General features: G+C 51.6%; 2 protein-coding genes across 2 annotated transcripts in view; both read right to left on the bottom strand.

The window, feature by feature from the left end:
- Positions 1-3,206: 3,206 nt before the first annotated feature.
- CLSTN3 (calsyntenin 3) overlaps positions 3,207-16,887 on the bottom strand; it is a 28,569-nt gene continuing 14,888 nt past the window's right edge. Inside the window, exons 13-18 of the mRNA XM_002752287.5 lie at positions 13,432-13,658; positions 12,937-13,107; positions 11,688-11,833; positions 11,312-11,447; positions 4,467-4,669; positions 3,207-4,222 (exon numbers count right to left, since the gene is read on the bottom strand). Of these exons, the coding sequence (XP_002752333.2) occupies positions 4,082-4,222; positions 4,467-4,669; positions 11,312-11,447; positions 11,688-11,833; positions 12,937-13,107; positions 13,432-13,658 (1,024 nt within the window). The 3' untranslated portion in view covers positions 3,207-4,081. The remainder of the gene's footprint in view (positions 4,223-4,466; positions 4,670-11,311; positions 11,448-11,687; positions 11,834-12,936; positions 13,108-13,431; positions 13,659-16,887) is intronic.
- On the bottom strand, positions 5,059-6,259 carry LOC118144112 (uncharacterized). The gene has a single exon (XM_035255592.3). It carries the CDS (start codon positions 6,075-6,077, stop codon positions 5,205-5,207), a length of 873 nt encoding a protein of 290 aa, XP_035111483.1. The 5' UTR covers positions 6,078-6,259; the 3' UTR covers positions 5,059-5,204.

Here is a 16,887-nt window from a genome sequence, read left to right as displayed (position 1 = left end):
GTCCAGCTGCCCTGACGGCACAAAAGCGAGTTTCCAGGTCTCTAGTCTGGTGACGGGAAGAAGGACACGCTTTGTTCTTGAACTGGTGGTTATAGCTGCCTCTACAGCATCGCTTTTCCCCAAGGGCATGCTTTTCATCATGCACCTTTTGAGAAGCTAATTAATTTTCACTGCAGAGAGTGGACTTAAGAGAAAAACAGCCATCCATTGCAGAAAGAACAATTTGAGTAATGCCAAGGGAAATGAGTTTGCTGTTTCAAATTAAATTGGGAATAGGTGAGTTGGAAACCCTGTGTGGGGCCCGATAACCCCAGGCTTTTCCAGCTTCTTTGAGGGAGATTAGGAAACATCTTTCCAGGAGATCTTGAGCAACAAAATAAACACCCATGTAGAATCCTGCCTGCTGCCCTTTCCCTGCATCACGGGAGCTGGCCTCCTGCCTCAAGCCTGATCCCCTGTTCAGTGTGTATTCGAGTGTGCGTGTGTCAGAGAGAGGCAGATTGAGAGAAGAAGGGAAGTCAGCAAGTGACAGCAGAAGTTCAGGGCATGTGGTGGCACAAGGAATTCAAGGTCTTCTCCAGGCCTCCAGTGCCCATGTGTACCTCCACCCCACATGACATCTCAATGAGCCCAGTAGTCACATGGGGAGATATGCTGATCATGGGCTGAGACCTGGGCGTCAAACACTGAAGGTGAAGAGGAGGGCCAGGAAAGGTTACACCAGAAGACAGAATCAGTGGTCACAGCTTCTAATTCTGAAGAGCATTTCCAGGAATCTCAGGCAGAGTGGAGCCATTCAAGAGAAATCCCATGTCCAGCCCCAGAGACAGCCAATCCAGGAAGGCCAAGAGCTAGGTCAAGGCTGAAGGACATATGCTACCTTGTGGGGTCTGCAGGGGTGTGTGCATCAAGAGGGAAGCAGAGTTCATGGTAAGCTTGCCTTCTCACCCACGCCCCTACCCCTGAGACTTGAACTGGAGGCAAATAAGGACCCCCGAGCCTCAAGTCTCAACAACAGTGTGGGGGCTCCAAGGACACACACACAAACAGTAGAACCCACTTGGCTTCTGCTCCTCTTCATGGGAAGCTGTGTCTCTGAGACATGGTGAGTGAGGACTCGGAGGAGGAGGGGGCTGAACACCCACTGAAATTCAGGACCACAGACTATTAATAAAAACGCTCTCTCAAGCCTCTTTGAGAGCCAAAGCTCTCAGATGTCTCAAGACTGTGACCTTTTGAGCCTTTGAAGGCTGCTACAGAGTGTCTGCTTGGCCAGGCTCAGTTGCGGGACCTCCCATGCAGTGGGCCACCAATGCAGATCTCCTCTCCTCCTACCAGTGAGTCTTCTCTGAGCCTGAGAACCATACACATCACCTCACTCACCACTGACGGAGCCCCTGCTGTGTGCCAGGCCCTATGCAAGTTGCTGGGGATACAGAGAATCTGTGGGGAGACAGACATGCCCCACAGCCTTGTAGTCAGCACTGTCATGGAGGCATGAATAAGGGCTGCCTGAGCACAGCAGAACTCCTGGAAAAGGCAACTCTTGAACCGGGTCTTCAGTGATAGTAGAAGACTGCCAGGCACACGATGGGTAAAGGACATGCCAGGAAGAGGAAACAATATATGCAGACACAGGGGCAAGAAAGAGCAGGGTGCGTGTGGGAAGCATACATGATTTCTGTGACCCCACCACAGCGGTGCAGGAGTGGTGGCAGCAAAGAGGCCAGAGAAGGAGGAAGGCAGGACCTGCTCCACCTGGGTTAAGGGGACCGCTGAGGCTTCGGGACTCAACCCAGGCCTGACAGGGAGGTGGGGAAGGTGCTATACAGGAGAGTGGTACAAGTGGAGTTGCACTTGAGAAAAGGCCACTGAGATCCAGAGCTAAGGACGTGTTGGAATAGAGCAAGGTCTAGGAGATGAGAGCAGGTGGGATGCAGGTGGGAGGCAGGTGGGAGGCTCTTGCCAGACCGGGCAAAATCACAGAGGGTGCGGGTCAAGATGGTGGCAGCAGTAGGAGGAATAGAAAGCAAAAGACCTATTGGAGAGATTTTAAGGAGTAGGAATGACAGGATTTCATCCCCATTTGGCCCTGGGGTTGAGGAAGAGGGAGGAATCTAGACCGACTCCCAGATTTCTGGCATAGGCGAATGGGTGAAAGGTGATAGGGATAGGTCACAGAGAATTGGGGGAAAGGTGGAGTCTGAGTCACAGGAAGGGCAGGTGGATATACCAATAAGTAGTTGTAAATACGAAGTAGGAAAGAAATCTAGGTGGGAGATAAAAATATGAAGGCATCAACACATAGCTGGGAGTTTGCCACCATGGGCAAGGACAATGGAACCTGGTAGGTGTCAGAATGGACATCAGGCAGAGAACCTACCTTCACCCCAACTGTGCTACAGGCAACCACAGAGAACCAGGAAGAGCCTAAGGATGCCCTAACCTCTCATGCTGCAGGAAGGAACCACGACTTGGATCCCTGGTATGTTTCCCAGCCAGGACAGCACCGGAGGGATGCTCCCACCAGCAGTTCACTCTTCTGAAATAATTTCTTCTGGTTACCGTCCTTTACCACCTGGGGCTTAAGTAAGACCTAGGTCAGAAAACTAACCAGTGGCCCAAAAGGCTGTGGAAGGGCCAGACTCTGCCTGCTGTCAGGCCAGGGGCTGGGCCAGCGTGGAGAGGGTGGAGGCCACTCAGCAGCCATGTGAGGCAGCCACGAGGGCATGGGGGAGGCAGGCAGACATCCCCTGGGTCTGAGAGCTGAGCCTTGGCCAGCAGGGAAGGCTCAGCCTAGGAACATTCTCCAGATCCCTTTGGTACAAATAGCAGGGTTGCCTGCCTTCTCCCTGGGGATGCCCGGCAGGCAGTCTGTGTACACTGGCAAAATGCTCCAAGTGGTGGGGCGGGGTTGGTGGTGGCCCTACAAGACACTGAGCATCTGCCCAGGTGTCCACGGAGTTCCCTGAATCTTCTATACTTTTCTAGGGGGTGCTGAGGGAAGGAGGCATGGGAACCATCTGCCCCCGGCTTACTTTACAGGTGACCTGGCATCCTGGAGACTTACTTGGTCAGCACCCTGAGATCACCAGCCCTGCCTACCTCACCTCAGCCCTGAGCAGAGACCCAAACAGCCCCTGAGGCCCTAAAGCCTCCACCCACACCAACACAGGACCAGGCAGGCAGGAAGAGCCTCACTGAGATTTTTTTTTTCTGATTGTTTTATTTGAAAACCCTAGGATATGTCCCCTCCCTCACCACACCCATCTCCCCACCCCCTGCCCCAGGACATGACGATGACACACACACACACATACACACACACACACACACACACACACACACACAGGGCCATGAGCTGCACACGGGAACACAGGGGCTGCACTCACGACAACATTGAAAAAATATACATTATATATAATTCCCCCCGGGGCCCTCACACTCCCTCCAGTCCCCGAAACCTGCCTACACCAGGTCACAGAGGAGGGGCTGGGGCTGCAGGACCTCAGGACTGCAAGGGCAGGAGGGGAAAGAGGACAAGAAAGGAAGGAAGTTGGGAAGGAGGGAGGGTCCCCAGACTGAAATGGAATCGAGGTGGGGGTTCATAAGAGAAGCAGGGATGGCCCAGCTGAGGGAGCCCTGTGAGGGAGAGAGGCTTCCAATGGACAGGAGAGAGAAGGGAAGGGAGAGGAGAGGGTTTCCTTCAACCCCACCAGAGCCCCAGCCCCAGCCCCAGCCATTGTGACTGTCACCCCCTCCCCAACACAGTGAGTGCTAAGGAGGCAGCTGCCATTGGGGCTAGAAAAGCAGCCGAAGTCCAGCCCACTTTCCAATGCAGCCAGCCCCAGTGCCAGGGGCACACTGGGAGCATGACACAGCCCAGAGGTGAGGAATAGGGGCCCAGGGAGGGGCAGGGTGGACTCCAGAGGGCCCCCTGGGGTTTTGAGATGAAAGGAGGACTGGTTCTGAAGCCTCTCTCCCTCTTGTTCTCTGTTCTCCCAGAAGGTCCTTCTCCCATGTCTGGTGTGTCTGTTTCACCAGGGCAGAATTCTCCCTCTGCATGGGGAGAGGTGTCGCATTAGTAGCGGTGTGGGGGGGTCTCGATGATGCGTCTCTCGTCACTGCTGGGGGAGTCGGCTGCCTCCGAGTCACTGCTGTCCTCGTCCTCCTGCTGGCCCCCGGCAGCCCCCACCACACAGGCCTGCCGATTCTGGTAGGACTGGAGGGTGGCAACAGAGAGGAAAAGGGATCAATGGCCTGCACACCCCCAACCTCTCTTTCAGGGGCCACACTTCCCTCAGTCCCTTGAACCCCTGCTCACCCTCTTCCCTTCCTGAACCTCTCTTTTCCCTCCTGCTCACAGCAGCTCTGCACACAGCCTCCACCCAGGGCCTGCCCCTCCTCAGGAGTCCTCGCCATGTGTTTTCTGCATACATGTACCCCCATTCCCTGGGGCCTCTCACCTCCATGGGGTTCACGATGATGGTGAGAGCTGAGTCATCCCAGAAGAGGTCCGGGTCCTTGGGGTCACTGGAGGTCCCTGGAGGCCCACCGGCCCCTGAGACGCGGCGGTGAAGGGAGTGGATGCGCACCAGGCCCAGGACGACCATGAGCACCAGAAAGCCCACACACACCACAATGATGAGGGTCGCAGCGCTGGGGATCACTGCAGGGAGAGCACGAGGGTGAGCAGAGCGTGGCCAGGCACACCTGGCGCACTCGGACAGGGGGCTAGGTAGAAAAAGAGGCAGCCTGGGCTGAGGGAGTCCCAGGGCAGACCCCACAGTGGCCGAGAAGAGAGGAACACCTGGAGAAGCTGGAAGAGAAACAGCCCAGCAGGAAGGTCAGGAGATGAAAGGGGAGGAAGGGAGCTGCTGCCAGGCAAAGGGACAAACACAGAGGGAGGCAGGTGTGCAGAGAGGCAAGGGCAGAGGAGGAGAAAGGCTCCCGGATGAATGGCCCTATTCGAAGAGGACAGAGGGCAAGGATTTAAATCTGCCCATCATCCGCCTGTGCCTTCCCCAGAGACCACGCAGCTTAGGAAGGAGGTGCCAGTACCCAGTGAGGGAGGGGAGGGGCCACCACACAGGCTTGGCTGTGCAGGAGGAGACCCAGGCTCCAAGCCTGGGCTGGCTGCAGGAAGAGGGCACTAGCGCCTGAGGCTGGGGACAAGTCCAATGGGCACAGAACAGCCCCTTCCCTTACCCACCTGGACTGAGCTCTCTCCTGCTCCGTGATACCTCCTTTCTTCTGGTGGGCTTGGGGCTCCTGGATGTCTGGGGTTTCTGCTTCCCCAACCTCTCCCTCTGAGGTGTACTTGCCTCCCCAATGGCCCTCCCTTGCTTCCGGCCCTGCAGCCCCACTTTGATGCCCAAGCTCAGGGGGGCATGGACCCTGAAGGGCAGCGAGACACGGAACGGTGCGTGCACTCTCACACGGACCTTAGAGCTGATGGCAGCAAAGCAGATGTGCATGCACAGGCACATGCCCAGGAAGACCGTGTGAGTGCACAGCTGCACAAAGGTCGCCACACCCCACACCCGAGCCAGGCCTCTGCCAGCCTGCATGCCAGCCCACACCAGCCACCTGGCCACCTCCTCACACAGCGGGAGTAAAGGAACGCGTCTGAGGGTCTCCAGCAAGGCACAGTAGAGCCATGTGAGCAGTGTCACCCAGCTCCCCACCAGCTGGGCAGCGCAGGCAAGACCCTGAAGGAAGACGTAGACACTACAGGCATGGGCCACAAGGGCCACAGAGCGAGCCGCCGTGAACACAGCCCTGCCTGCCTCCAGCACACACACACACAGCTCTCGGAGAAGCACAAGGATGCAAAGCAGGAAAGCCCACAGCCCCAGGGATAGCAGGCGGAGGTAGAGACCCCACACATGCACCCCCAGGCCCAGGGCCCTCACAGGCAGCTGGGTCACTACTCCCCACATGGGTGCACACCCCAGTCCACCGTAAATGCACAGCAGCTCCACCCTGGGCAGTCCCGTAGCTAAGGGACTATTCCATGTATGTGTGCCCCAAACACACACAGACTGAAAGTCACACAAGCAAGCCCCTAGAAACATACACACATCACATCCCAGCCCCGTACTTAAATTACCTACAGCCTGAGACTCATGTGTCAAGAGACAGAACAGCACGTAGAGAATCCCACGGCCCAGGAGCCCCCCACACCCTGCTGCAGCACCCCTCTTTCCAGCAGCCGGCACACTCAGCTGCCACGCACTCCAGGCCCAACCAGGTGTGTGGAGAATGCATTCCCTGGCAGGCCACACACCTCCGTGAGGCCACCCTGATGGCTGTCTGCCAAGTTGGTCCCCATCCTGACCTGACCCACTGCCCACTTGAGGCCACTAGCCAATTGCAGCAGACTGCTGGAGCATGCTCCCCAGACACTGGTTCCAAGGTGAAGACAGGACTGGCTAGATCGGTATTTCCCAACTGCCTGGGAACAGGAGATGAAGGAGGGGAGAGAGCTGCCTCTTCTGCCCATCTGCAGGAAATAATGCCTCCTAGATCTCCATGTCAACAGACCAGACCCAGGGGCAGTGCCTCCACTGGCAGATGGGCCCCGTGGCTGAACCCAGGCTCTAGAAGGTGTGGCGACTCCGCCCTCAGAGTGGAGGCCAAAGCAGGTGAACTTGCTCTAAGCATACAACGATGACAAGCTAAAGCTGGTTTGTGCCTTAATCAATGCAGTGTCCCTCCGAGCGCCTGGCCTAATGAAGGAAATGACAAGTTGATTGCCAGGACAATAAGAAATGACCACAGCAAAGACAAAATGCAGACACTCTATCTACAAGCAAACAAGTCTGGTTAATTAGTTTAAGAGGAGTCAGGAGGCCAGGGAGATGGGAGGATTTTTAAATTAGCTACAGATAAAAATCAAGAATTTAAGAAGTACGGTCAACTTTTCTTGCTACATGAGATCTGAGCAGTTAATTCTGGACTTGAATGACTTTCAGAGCCAACATTAAGGGGTGATTTAGCAAATGGCCCATGGGATTGTGAGGACACTGTTGAAAGCCCTCTCCACGGCCCCACATGGTGCCCTCGGGAGAGATGTCTTTCTGCTCACATCCCACGGCTTCTCATGAAATACTCTTTGGTTCCTATCACTTTCAGGCTTTCAGAACTGCTCAAATTTCCTTTTGCTTTAGCTTCAAAGCAGCTCAGAATCAAAATTCTGGCCCATAGTAGCAACTGCACAGCATCTCGTAGAATGTATATGATGAGCTGACTATTCCCTGGCTTCATCTGAACCTTAATTCATCATTACCTTTCCTCCCTACTTCCTAATTCATTTGCTTTTTGTCCTATTGCTTTGTAACTCCTTCTGCAAAGCTTCAGATGCTTGTAGGAAACAAAGGAGAAAAATTATTCTCAAACTTTTAAAGATCACATGGGATTTTTAAAAACCGCTGATACATGGCTCCCACCCCCTAGACATTCTGGGGTGTAATTTAGGTGCCAAGAGTTTTTAAAGCTCCCCAGGTGATTCTGATAGGCATCAACAGTTGATATGAGTAGATGCATAATTCCCTCATCACCTTGGCTCACTCTTCTCAAACAACCTTATTCTCTCTAACCATAAACACCCCTGACCACCCATTTACCCCCCAGTTCTCAAATTCTCATTCTCTCGCATGCCCGTCCAAAAATCCCTTCTATACATCAGGTCCAAGCTTAAACTCTACACATGCCACAAAATCTCCCCTGACTGTTCCAGTTCACGCTGATCTCTCTTTGTCTAGGCACTTAGGAGATTTAGAGACATGGGCCTCTGTCCCACTGGAGGGCAATGTACCTTGCTCTCACTGCTTCTGCATGTTTAAAATGGTTTGATATTGTGAAACCACAGTTCTGCAACACAAAGGGAGGGAACACCTTACAGAGTCAGAAAAGGCACATGGAAGGGGTTTCATGCATGGATGGCCCATCAGCTCAGGCATGTCAATCACCAGTGCCCTCAGGGAAGCTGTAAACTCTGCGTCCTACTCAGGCCAAAATAAGAGAAGAGGCAAAGGAAGACTGCTGCTCTCAACTGAAATCTGAGGGAAGCTTGATCAGCCTGGACATGAGCTCAGAACAAAGGATGGGGAGACTGGACTTCACTGTGGGGAGGTGAAAGGCTACCACAGACACTGCTCCAGGGGCTGAGGTGTGACAGCCACAGACACTGCTCCAGGGGCTGAGGTGTGACAAACTTTGCCTGCCAGGCCAGCCCATGCAGGACAGCTAGACACTCAGGGGAGAAGGTTCTGGGCACTTAAAACAAGAAGTCCCTCACCTGGGGCCTCATACCAAAGAAAGTAAGGATCGAGAATCTCACGAGTCCGGATGGCACCCATACCTACCTTGAGCCTAATCAGAGTAGCAGGACCTAGTATCCAACCCAGAAAAGATTGAGTGCAATGATCCCCAGTGAAAAAACTGGAGAAAGTGCTATTGAATCACAAGAAGGAAAAAAATATACGGCTGCCCTCAAGAGTTTATTTAAAATAGATAGGTTTAGTTTGCTAACATGTCTCTATTGACTAAATACTGTGTGCAACTTCTTTGAACCTTTGCAGCTTGGTTATGCCTCATATTCCCCCCTTATCTCCACTTCCACCTCCTTGCTGTAGTGAATCACAGTAGAACACTGAAAAGGCCTCTGTAAGTCCAAGTGCAGTGGCTCACACCTATAATCTTAGCACTTTGAGAAGCTGAGCCAGGATGAGCTTGAGCCCAGGAGTTCAAGACAAGTCTGAGCAACAAAGTGAGAGCTTGTCTCTACAGAAAAATCTGAAAAATAGCCAGGCATAGTGGCATGCATCTGCTCCTCAGGGGTGCTAAGGCAAGAGGATTCCTTGAGCTCAGGAATTCGAGGCTGCAGTGAGCTATGATTACCACCACTGCTCTCCAGCCTAGGTGACAGAGCAAGACCCTGTCTCCCACTCCCAAAAGTCTCTGCAGTTGTTTGCAGAGAGAGCAAGAAAGAAGGGAGCCAGTCCCAGAAAAAAGAAAACATAAGAGACAGTGTGGCTGGACACAGTGGCTCACGTCTGTAATCCCAGCACTTTGGGAGGCTGAGGCGGGTGGATCACAAGGTCAGGAATTCAAGACCAGCCTGGCCAATATGGTGAAACCCCATCTCACTAAAAATACAAAAATTAGCCACACATGATGGTGGGCGCCTGTAGTACCAGCTACTCAGGAGGCTGAGACAGGAGAATCACTTGAACCCGGGAGGCAGAGGTTGCAGTGAGCTGAGATTGCGCCACTGCACTCCAGCCTGGGTGACAGAGTGAGACCCTGTTTCAAAAAAAAAAGAGAGAGAGAGAGTGTAGGTAGTGGTCACTGCATGAGGAGAGGAAGTCAGACTGAATCCTGGGGGCATCAAAGGAGCTGGCCTCCGTCAGAAAACCCTGGGAAGTCCCTGAGGGGCTCCCCCTAATTATGTTCAACTCTAAAGTAATGAGACTAATTTTTTTTTAAAGCATCAAACATCTGGGGAGAGGGATGAGGCCCATGGTTAGTGCACAGACTGAAATCACGCTACCTGGATTCAAATCCTGGCTCCACCTACTTTATAGCTGTGTGAACTTGGGTAAGACACTTGAACTCTCTGTGTCTCTGTTTCCTTGCCCGTAAAGGGGATAATTCTAGTACCCATTTCATTGTTCATTTGTGATGGCTAAATGAGTTAATACGCGTCATCCCCCCAGCATGTGCCGGCCACACTATGAGAGCGCCTGTGTGTGTTATCATTATTACATCACATATTGAAATAAGTTCTGTACTTTCACATAGTGTTCAGAGACCACAAACTTCCTCCAAGAAAGCACTAGTGGACTCCTTCGAGAATTGCCTTCAGAGCCTGTGACACAACCTTTTGATTTTTTTCAAAAGTGACTGTTCTATGGCTTTGAGAGTAGGTTTAATGTTGAAAAAGTTAAAATTATATCCAGAGCCAACTTTGGCAAAAGTGGATGATGGAGTTGGGTAACACTGTCCAAAAAGTAACAAAACAAACGCGCCTCATAAATTGGCTCTGAAAGCAATTCTAAAAAGAGTTCCAGAAATCACTTTCAGGAACATCAGCATCATTTGCATGCATTTGCTTCTTAATAATGTGAGAGAATACTTGTTCTATAATATGAAGCGTAAATATCAGGTTACCAAATAAGTTAATCCTAACTTCCTAAAAAGAAAAAATTAGGCATAGAAAGAAGACTAGAACATAATATATCATATTATCAGTGGGTTCCTCTCCGACGGAATTATGGTTGATTCTTCTTCTTCTTTTTTTTTTTTTTTTTTTTTTTTTGAGACAGAGACAGCATCTTACTCTGTCTCCCAGACTGGAGTGCAGTGGCGTGATCATGGCTCACTGCAGCCTTGGCCTCCCAGGCCCAAGCGATCCTCCTACCTCAGCCTCCCAAGTAGCTGGGACTACAGGCACACACCACCATGCCTAGCTATTTTATTAGTATTATTTTTTGTAAAGACAGAGTCTCACTATGTGGCCCAGGCTGGTCTTAAACTCCTGGGCTCAGGTGATTCTCCTGCCTCAGCCTCCCAGTGTGATGGGATTACAGGCGTGAGCCACGGTGCCTGGCCTGATTTTTTCTTTGTTTTTTTATTGATATTTTCTAGTTTTTCTATAATTATGCAACTCAAAAGTAGAAAATAAAATTCACCACTGGTAAAGGACCGTGACTGGGACCTTTGGCACCCTGGCCAATTGCTTTCAAAGGGCGGCACTCCATCTGAACGGAATGCTTTGCATATTTGCATATTTTGTTTTAGAAATAATCTTGCAACTGTGCACATGGCACATAATTATACATGTAATAGTACCAATTCTCTCCTTGGGGATAAGGACTGTATCTACCTTATAAATCATTCATATCATTTACAGACAGTGCTAGCACATAGCAGGTGCTTAGTAAATACTTGATGGCTCCACAGTAGAGAATTCCTGGGTCCAGGGCTAATTTGATATTGCTTGGGGCTGGGGAGGGAGACATCATCGGGAATAACAAAGATGCCTAAACCCACATTGACGTTATGATTCCAAGCATAAGCACCCTAAAATGACACAAGACTCATGTTCTTCACAAGGGAAAGTGAATGATCCAAAGGGAGAGAGGGATTGGTCCACAGCTGTCAACTGAGGCAGGTACCACAGGGAAAAGAACCCATTGCTCCACTCCGCTTGTCTGCTCCCAGAGGTGGAAGGGGAGGATACCTGTCCCAACCCACTCCCCTGCCACCCACCCCTCCCTGTCCAGCCCCACCCAGGCTTACGTACTGGAGTTTCGGTGGGAGCTGGCCAGGCTGTGTCCAGCCATCTCAGGCAGAGGCTGGTGACCACGGTGCAGGAACTGCTGGGAGCTGAGCACGTGGCTGGGATGGGCAACCCGGTTCATGCTGTGCAGGACATTCACCTGGGCAGAGGGAGGGCTCCATGGGCACACACGCTTCTTCCCAGGTCCTCCCCCACCTCCCTAGAGCCCAGCCCCATCTCCTAACTACTGCCCCCATCTCCTTCTCCTCCACCCACTGCAAAGTCCAGCAGCCCTCCACGCTGCCATGTCCATGCCCACAAACTAACATTTTGAGTCCACACCACCCTGGCTCCTTTCCAGGGGTGGGTAACTGCAGAAGGAAGGAGACTTTCTGGGTACCTCCACGATGAATTCATTGCTGGAGTAACGGCCATTCATTTCTGAGCAGGAAAGCCGGAATTTCCTGGCATAGAGGGCAGCCCCATGTCGCAGCCGATAACGAGCCTGCCTCAGGATCTCCTCATACACAGTGATGCTCTCCACCCCTGGAGATGAGGAAGCACCTCAGGGCAGGGGCCAGTGGAGGCAGGACCTGGGCAGGACCCTCTCTCCTGGACTCCCACCAGCTGGCACCACACAAGCTGTAAAGAGGGTCAGCCCTATCTCAGCAGAGAGGCGACCTGAGGTCAAAGGAAGAGATGCTCCTCTCCATCCCTGCCCGCTCTGCTTAACTAGGATGGAGAGACCAAGGCTCCATTTCCTATTCTGTAGCTTCTGAGGAGGAATGGAAAGAAAGACAGAAAGACATCTTGGGCCAGGCACGGTGGCTCACACCTGTAATCCCAGCACTTTGGGAGACAGAGGTGTGCGGATCACAAGGTCAGGCGTTCGAGAGCAATATGGTGAAACCCCATCTCTACTAAAAATAAAAAATTAGCTAGGCATGGTTGCAGGTGCCTGAAGTCCCAGCTACCAGGGAGACTGAGGCAGGAGAATCGCTTGAACTCAGAAAGGCAGAGGTTGCAGTGAGCCAAGATTGTGTCACTGCACTCCAGCCTGAGTGACAGATTTCCTCCGTCTCAAAAGGAAAAAAAAAAAGACATCCTGAAAGATGGAAAGCAGGAGAAACCTAAGAAAGGGGAAAATACAAAAGTCCTCAGTGAGCCCTGGAAAGGAGTGGAAATAGGAGGGAACAGGTTATCTCCATCTTCTCCATTCTCCCTCCTGGCTTCCTTTGGAAACTACCAAATCATCACTCCCACTAAGAGATAAGCACTTCTTGTAAAGCTCTGGTGTGCACATGAGATTAGTGAGCTGTAAGACACAGATGACCAGCAACAAACAGCTAGAGGGTTAGAATGCTGGGCAGAGATGAGCTGAAGGAGGAAAGGAAGGCGAGAAGCCTGAATGGAAACAGGAGTGGGACCAGAAGCGGAGGTGAGCTAGGCTATGGAGAGGAGCAGAAAGAGCCTAAACCCGGCATACCTCCCCTAGGGACAATCTGGAAGCCAGAGGATCTTCCAGGCTGGGAAAATGCAAAACGGCACTTGTCCACATCCCTGGATGGGAAGGAGGACCCTCTGGGCCCAGCTGCTTACTTATGGGGAGAGGCACACACACAGAGGACAGGCCCTGAGTCCCCACTGACCAGCAATGGTGAGGTAGGCAGACGTGTTGGTGAGCTCCAGCCCTCGCTGCTGCAGGGAGTTTGTGTCCAAGAGCAGGCTTTCCCGCTCAGGGTCCAGGTCATCCCCCACCAGAGAAATTTCACAGCCGTCCAGGTTGTGCACAATCTCATCCGACATGCGTGTATCTGTCACTGGGTTGGGAAGAGTAGGGTCTGGGTCAGAGCCAAAGAGCCCACAGGGGCTCTGAGACCCAGCCATCGCTTCCTCACCACTCTCCCTCCCTTTCCAGGGTCAGGGAAAGGGAAGGCAGCGACGTTTTCAAGAATATCATTATGCAACAATTCACTTCCACCCACGGGTTTCCCACTTTCTCTCCTTCTTAAAGGTAAGTTGTTCAGTCAAACAAACACAGGATGGAGTCACTTTCTGCTTCCAGCCCCAAGAGTTCTCCCACACTCTGGCTCCAGACACTGGCTGGTTCTCTGGATGGTGTTACTCCCCAGAGTCGTCCTTACCTGTGCCCTGCCAACTCTCATCCTTTTTGGCCTCCACCTGGTGAGAGATGGAGCAGGTGATTTGAAGATCAGGGAACAAAGGGACCCCCTCAGGTCCCTCAAAGTCCACAGCTGGGCGGGCAAAATGGGCAGTGCCACTCAGCAGGATCTGGGGAGCATCAGGCTGAAGGACCACCACATAGCCCTCCACTTCAGGGATGGAGACGCAGGACTCTTCACTGAAGCACCTATGTGAGAAAGGAGGAGAAGCAGCATGTGACCCCGACACCTCCTCCCTGAAAACCTGCATTCTGTTTCACTTCAGCCCGGCCTCTACCTCTATCATAGAGCATCTCATGTCAGGGAGTGGCAGGGGAAGAAAGGGGGTCATGCCCCTGCACCCCAACCCCCACAGCAGTTGAAGGGAGACATAGCCTTTCCTGGTAGGACATCACCAAGGAAATGTCGAGGACAGGTCAGGTAACCCCAACCTGTGGGTGTGATCACACCATCAATGCCCTACCCCAGGATTATGGAGTACCTATAAATCCTATTTCAGTGAAAAATATAGCAAACTGAACTGACAAACATTTACATATACACACATAGTTCTTTACCCGGGAGTTTAAAAATACATGGGATCAGTGTACTATCTGGCACATATAAGCCCAAATTATCCAACAATAAAAGTAGAGTGTGGACATCTATCAGAGGATGTCCTCCTCTTTGGCGTGTCTTCCATTCCCTTCAATATCCGGGAAACACACTTTGGTAGGTGAGATCATCTGACCACCTTGGACCTAGATCCACTGTCCCATGAAGCTTGAGGATCCAGGCACCAGGACAAGCTATCCCTAGAGGACTCCACTGAGCCAGACCAAACACAGCAAGTGACGCTCCCAAGATCACTTTCAGCCCCACCTTTTACCAGTGATACAACACCTCACGATCTATAGCCCTTGCTAGTTTATGAGGCATTTTTCCCATATTACTTCATTATAACCTCATTTCTGTGCTGCAAAATAGGGGTAAGAAACCAAATCTCAGGCCACGCATGGTGGCTCATGCCTATAATCCCGGCACTTTGGAAGGCTGAGGCGGGAGGATCCCTTGAGCTTAGGAGTTAGAAACCAGCCTGGGCAACACTGTGAAATCCCAGCTCTACAAAAAACACAAAAATTATCCAGGTGTGGTGATGGGCTCCTATAGTCCCAGCTACTCAGGAGGCTGAGGTGGGAGAAACACTTGAGCCCAGGAGGCGGAGGTTGCAGTGAGCTGATGAGATCATGCCACTGCACTCCAGCCTGGGCGACAGAGTGACAGAGTGAGACCCTGTCTCCAAAGAAAAAGAAAAGGAAAAGAAAGAAACCAAAGCTCAAGCATCTGGGCCACAAAAGAAATTATATGTCAGGGTCAAGGCCGAAACCATTCTTCTCCTTCCAAGTCCACTGATCTTTTTTTTTTTTTTTGAGGCAGAGTCTCATTCTGTCACTCAGGCTGCAGTGCAGTAGTGCCATCTCAGCTCACTGCAACCTCCGCCGCCTGGGTTCAAGCAATCTCCTGCCTCAGCCTCCTAAGTAGCTGGGACCATAGGCATGTGCCACCACGCAAGACCCTAGTCTACTGATTTTTCCACTAAACCACAGGCACCATTTGGGGCCTGGGTTTGCACCAGGGAAATGTATCTATAAAGAAGTTTCCCCACTTGAACAGGCAAACTTCACAGCAGATGCAGGAGCAGGGACTCTGATCCATATGCTGGTACTAATGGAAATGATTTTACAGAGAGGACTGTGATTATTAGTGTTACCGAGCATGCCCACTTTGACTGCTGGAGCCAAAAGGGAGAAGGCATAATCTCAGCAGGCATGATAAGCACAGAGCCCCTGGAGTTACCAATGCCCACGATGTGCTCAGTTCCTGTGCCACACAGAGCAGGGCCTACTATAGTCTGCACTATCACCCAGATAGGCCTAGGGCAAAGCTCCTTGGGAAACAATCCCAGATGATCCTGAAGGCACAGGTTCCAACAGCCATCCTCCCTGCAATGAGCAATGCTGGGCTGGGCTGCTGCTCTCAGAATCCCAAGGCGAATAGGAGGCCTGACCCAAAGGCACTGATGGTTTGGTAGAGAGATTAGACATGGCACACAAACATTAAAACAAAGGCAAATATGGTCACCGCCATATGAGTGGAACAAACAACCAGAAGCGTTCAGAGGAGGGAGAGGTTACTTCTGGCAAGGATAAGAGGAGGCTGTTTGGAAAGGGAAGGTAGGAATGATCAGAGAAAGTAGCAACTGAGCTAGCCTTTGAAGGAGGGTAGAACTGACCCAGAGCGGATGGCGAGACGCTTACTCAGGAGAGTAGGGGAATATGAGGCGGGAACAACCAGGAGGAGCCAAACCACTGGTGGCTTTAAATGCCATGATAAGTTTTGACTTTTTTTCTCTCTCTAATTTTTTAGAGACAGGGTCCTGTTCTGTTGCCCAGGCTGGCATGCAGTGGTGCAATCACAACTCACTGCAGCCTTGAAAATTCCTGGGCTCAAGTGATTCTCCCACCTCAGCCTCCTGAGTAGCTGGGACTATAGGCATGCAGCCTGTTGATCATCCAGTCTGGTCTTGAACTTCTGGCCTCAAATGATCCTCCTGCCTTGGCATCCCAAAGAGCTGGGATTACAAGTGTGAGCCACTGCGCCTAGCACATTTGACATTTTTATGCAGTGGGCAAGAGGAAGCCATGGGCATCTTTTTCATCAGGGAAGTGTGATGTTGAAAACTCAACTTACGATCACTCACCCGGCCTCAGAGTGGAGGATAAATAAAATTAGAAGACTAGAGATAGGTCAGCTAGTTAGGAGGCAGTGGGCCAGATAAGAGGTCATAAAACCTGGGCTAGAACAGTAACAGCAGCAAAAGAAAGAGAAGACAGATTCCAGACACCCAGCACAGAGGCAGGGTCCAGGAGACCTGGCAACTGATGAGGAGTGGAGGATAGACAGGGAGGAATCAAAGATGACTCAGAGGTTTCAAGCTCTGGGTGACTGCAAGGACAGAGACGCCATTACAGAGAGAGCTCATGGGGAGGAGCTGGTTTGGGCATTGCAGTTGATTATTTTAGCATGAGCTCATTTGCTTGAGGTGCTGGCAAAACTTCTAGATAGAGGTTACAGGAAGCAGGTGGAAAGTCAAGAGCTGTGGAAAGAGGACAAAACTAGAGAAAAAGATGTGGTGTCCATCTCTTCAGGGGTCAATGCCACAAGTAGATGGGCTTTCCAAGGAAGATATTTTTTAAGAAAAATTAAGGAAAACCTGCATTTAGGCCTTGACCAAATACTTGCATAAATTTGGCTTTAAATAGATGGAGGTCCAAGAACTGAAAACTGGAAGCTATGGAAGCCACATGGGCAGGAGCAAGGAAATGCATCAGGGAAAGGGAGGTGTTGCTAGATACCTGTCTGTCTCTGTTGCGTACA

Source organism: Callithrix jacchus, chromosome 9 (assembly GCF_049354715.1).
Source record: "Callithrix jacchus isolate 240 chromosome 9, calJac240_pri, whole genome shotgun sequence".
NCBI lineage: Eukaryota > Metazoa > Chordata > Mammalia > Primates > Cebidae > Callithrix > Callithrix jacchus.
The sequence above is the reverse complement of the archived record's forward strand: the minus strand, read 5'-3'. Positions and strand labels throughout refer to the sequence as shown.

What these genes read in the sequence shown, in the direction of transcription:
- LOC118144112 (XM_035255592.3), bottom strand. Translation starts at nt 6,077, where the DNA reads ATGTTTCTAGGGGCTTGCTTGTGTGACTTTCAGTCTGTGTGTGTTTGG.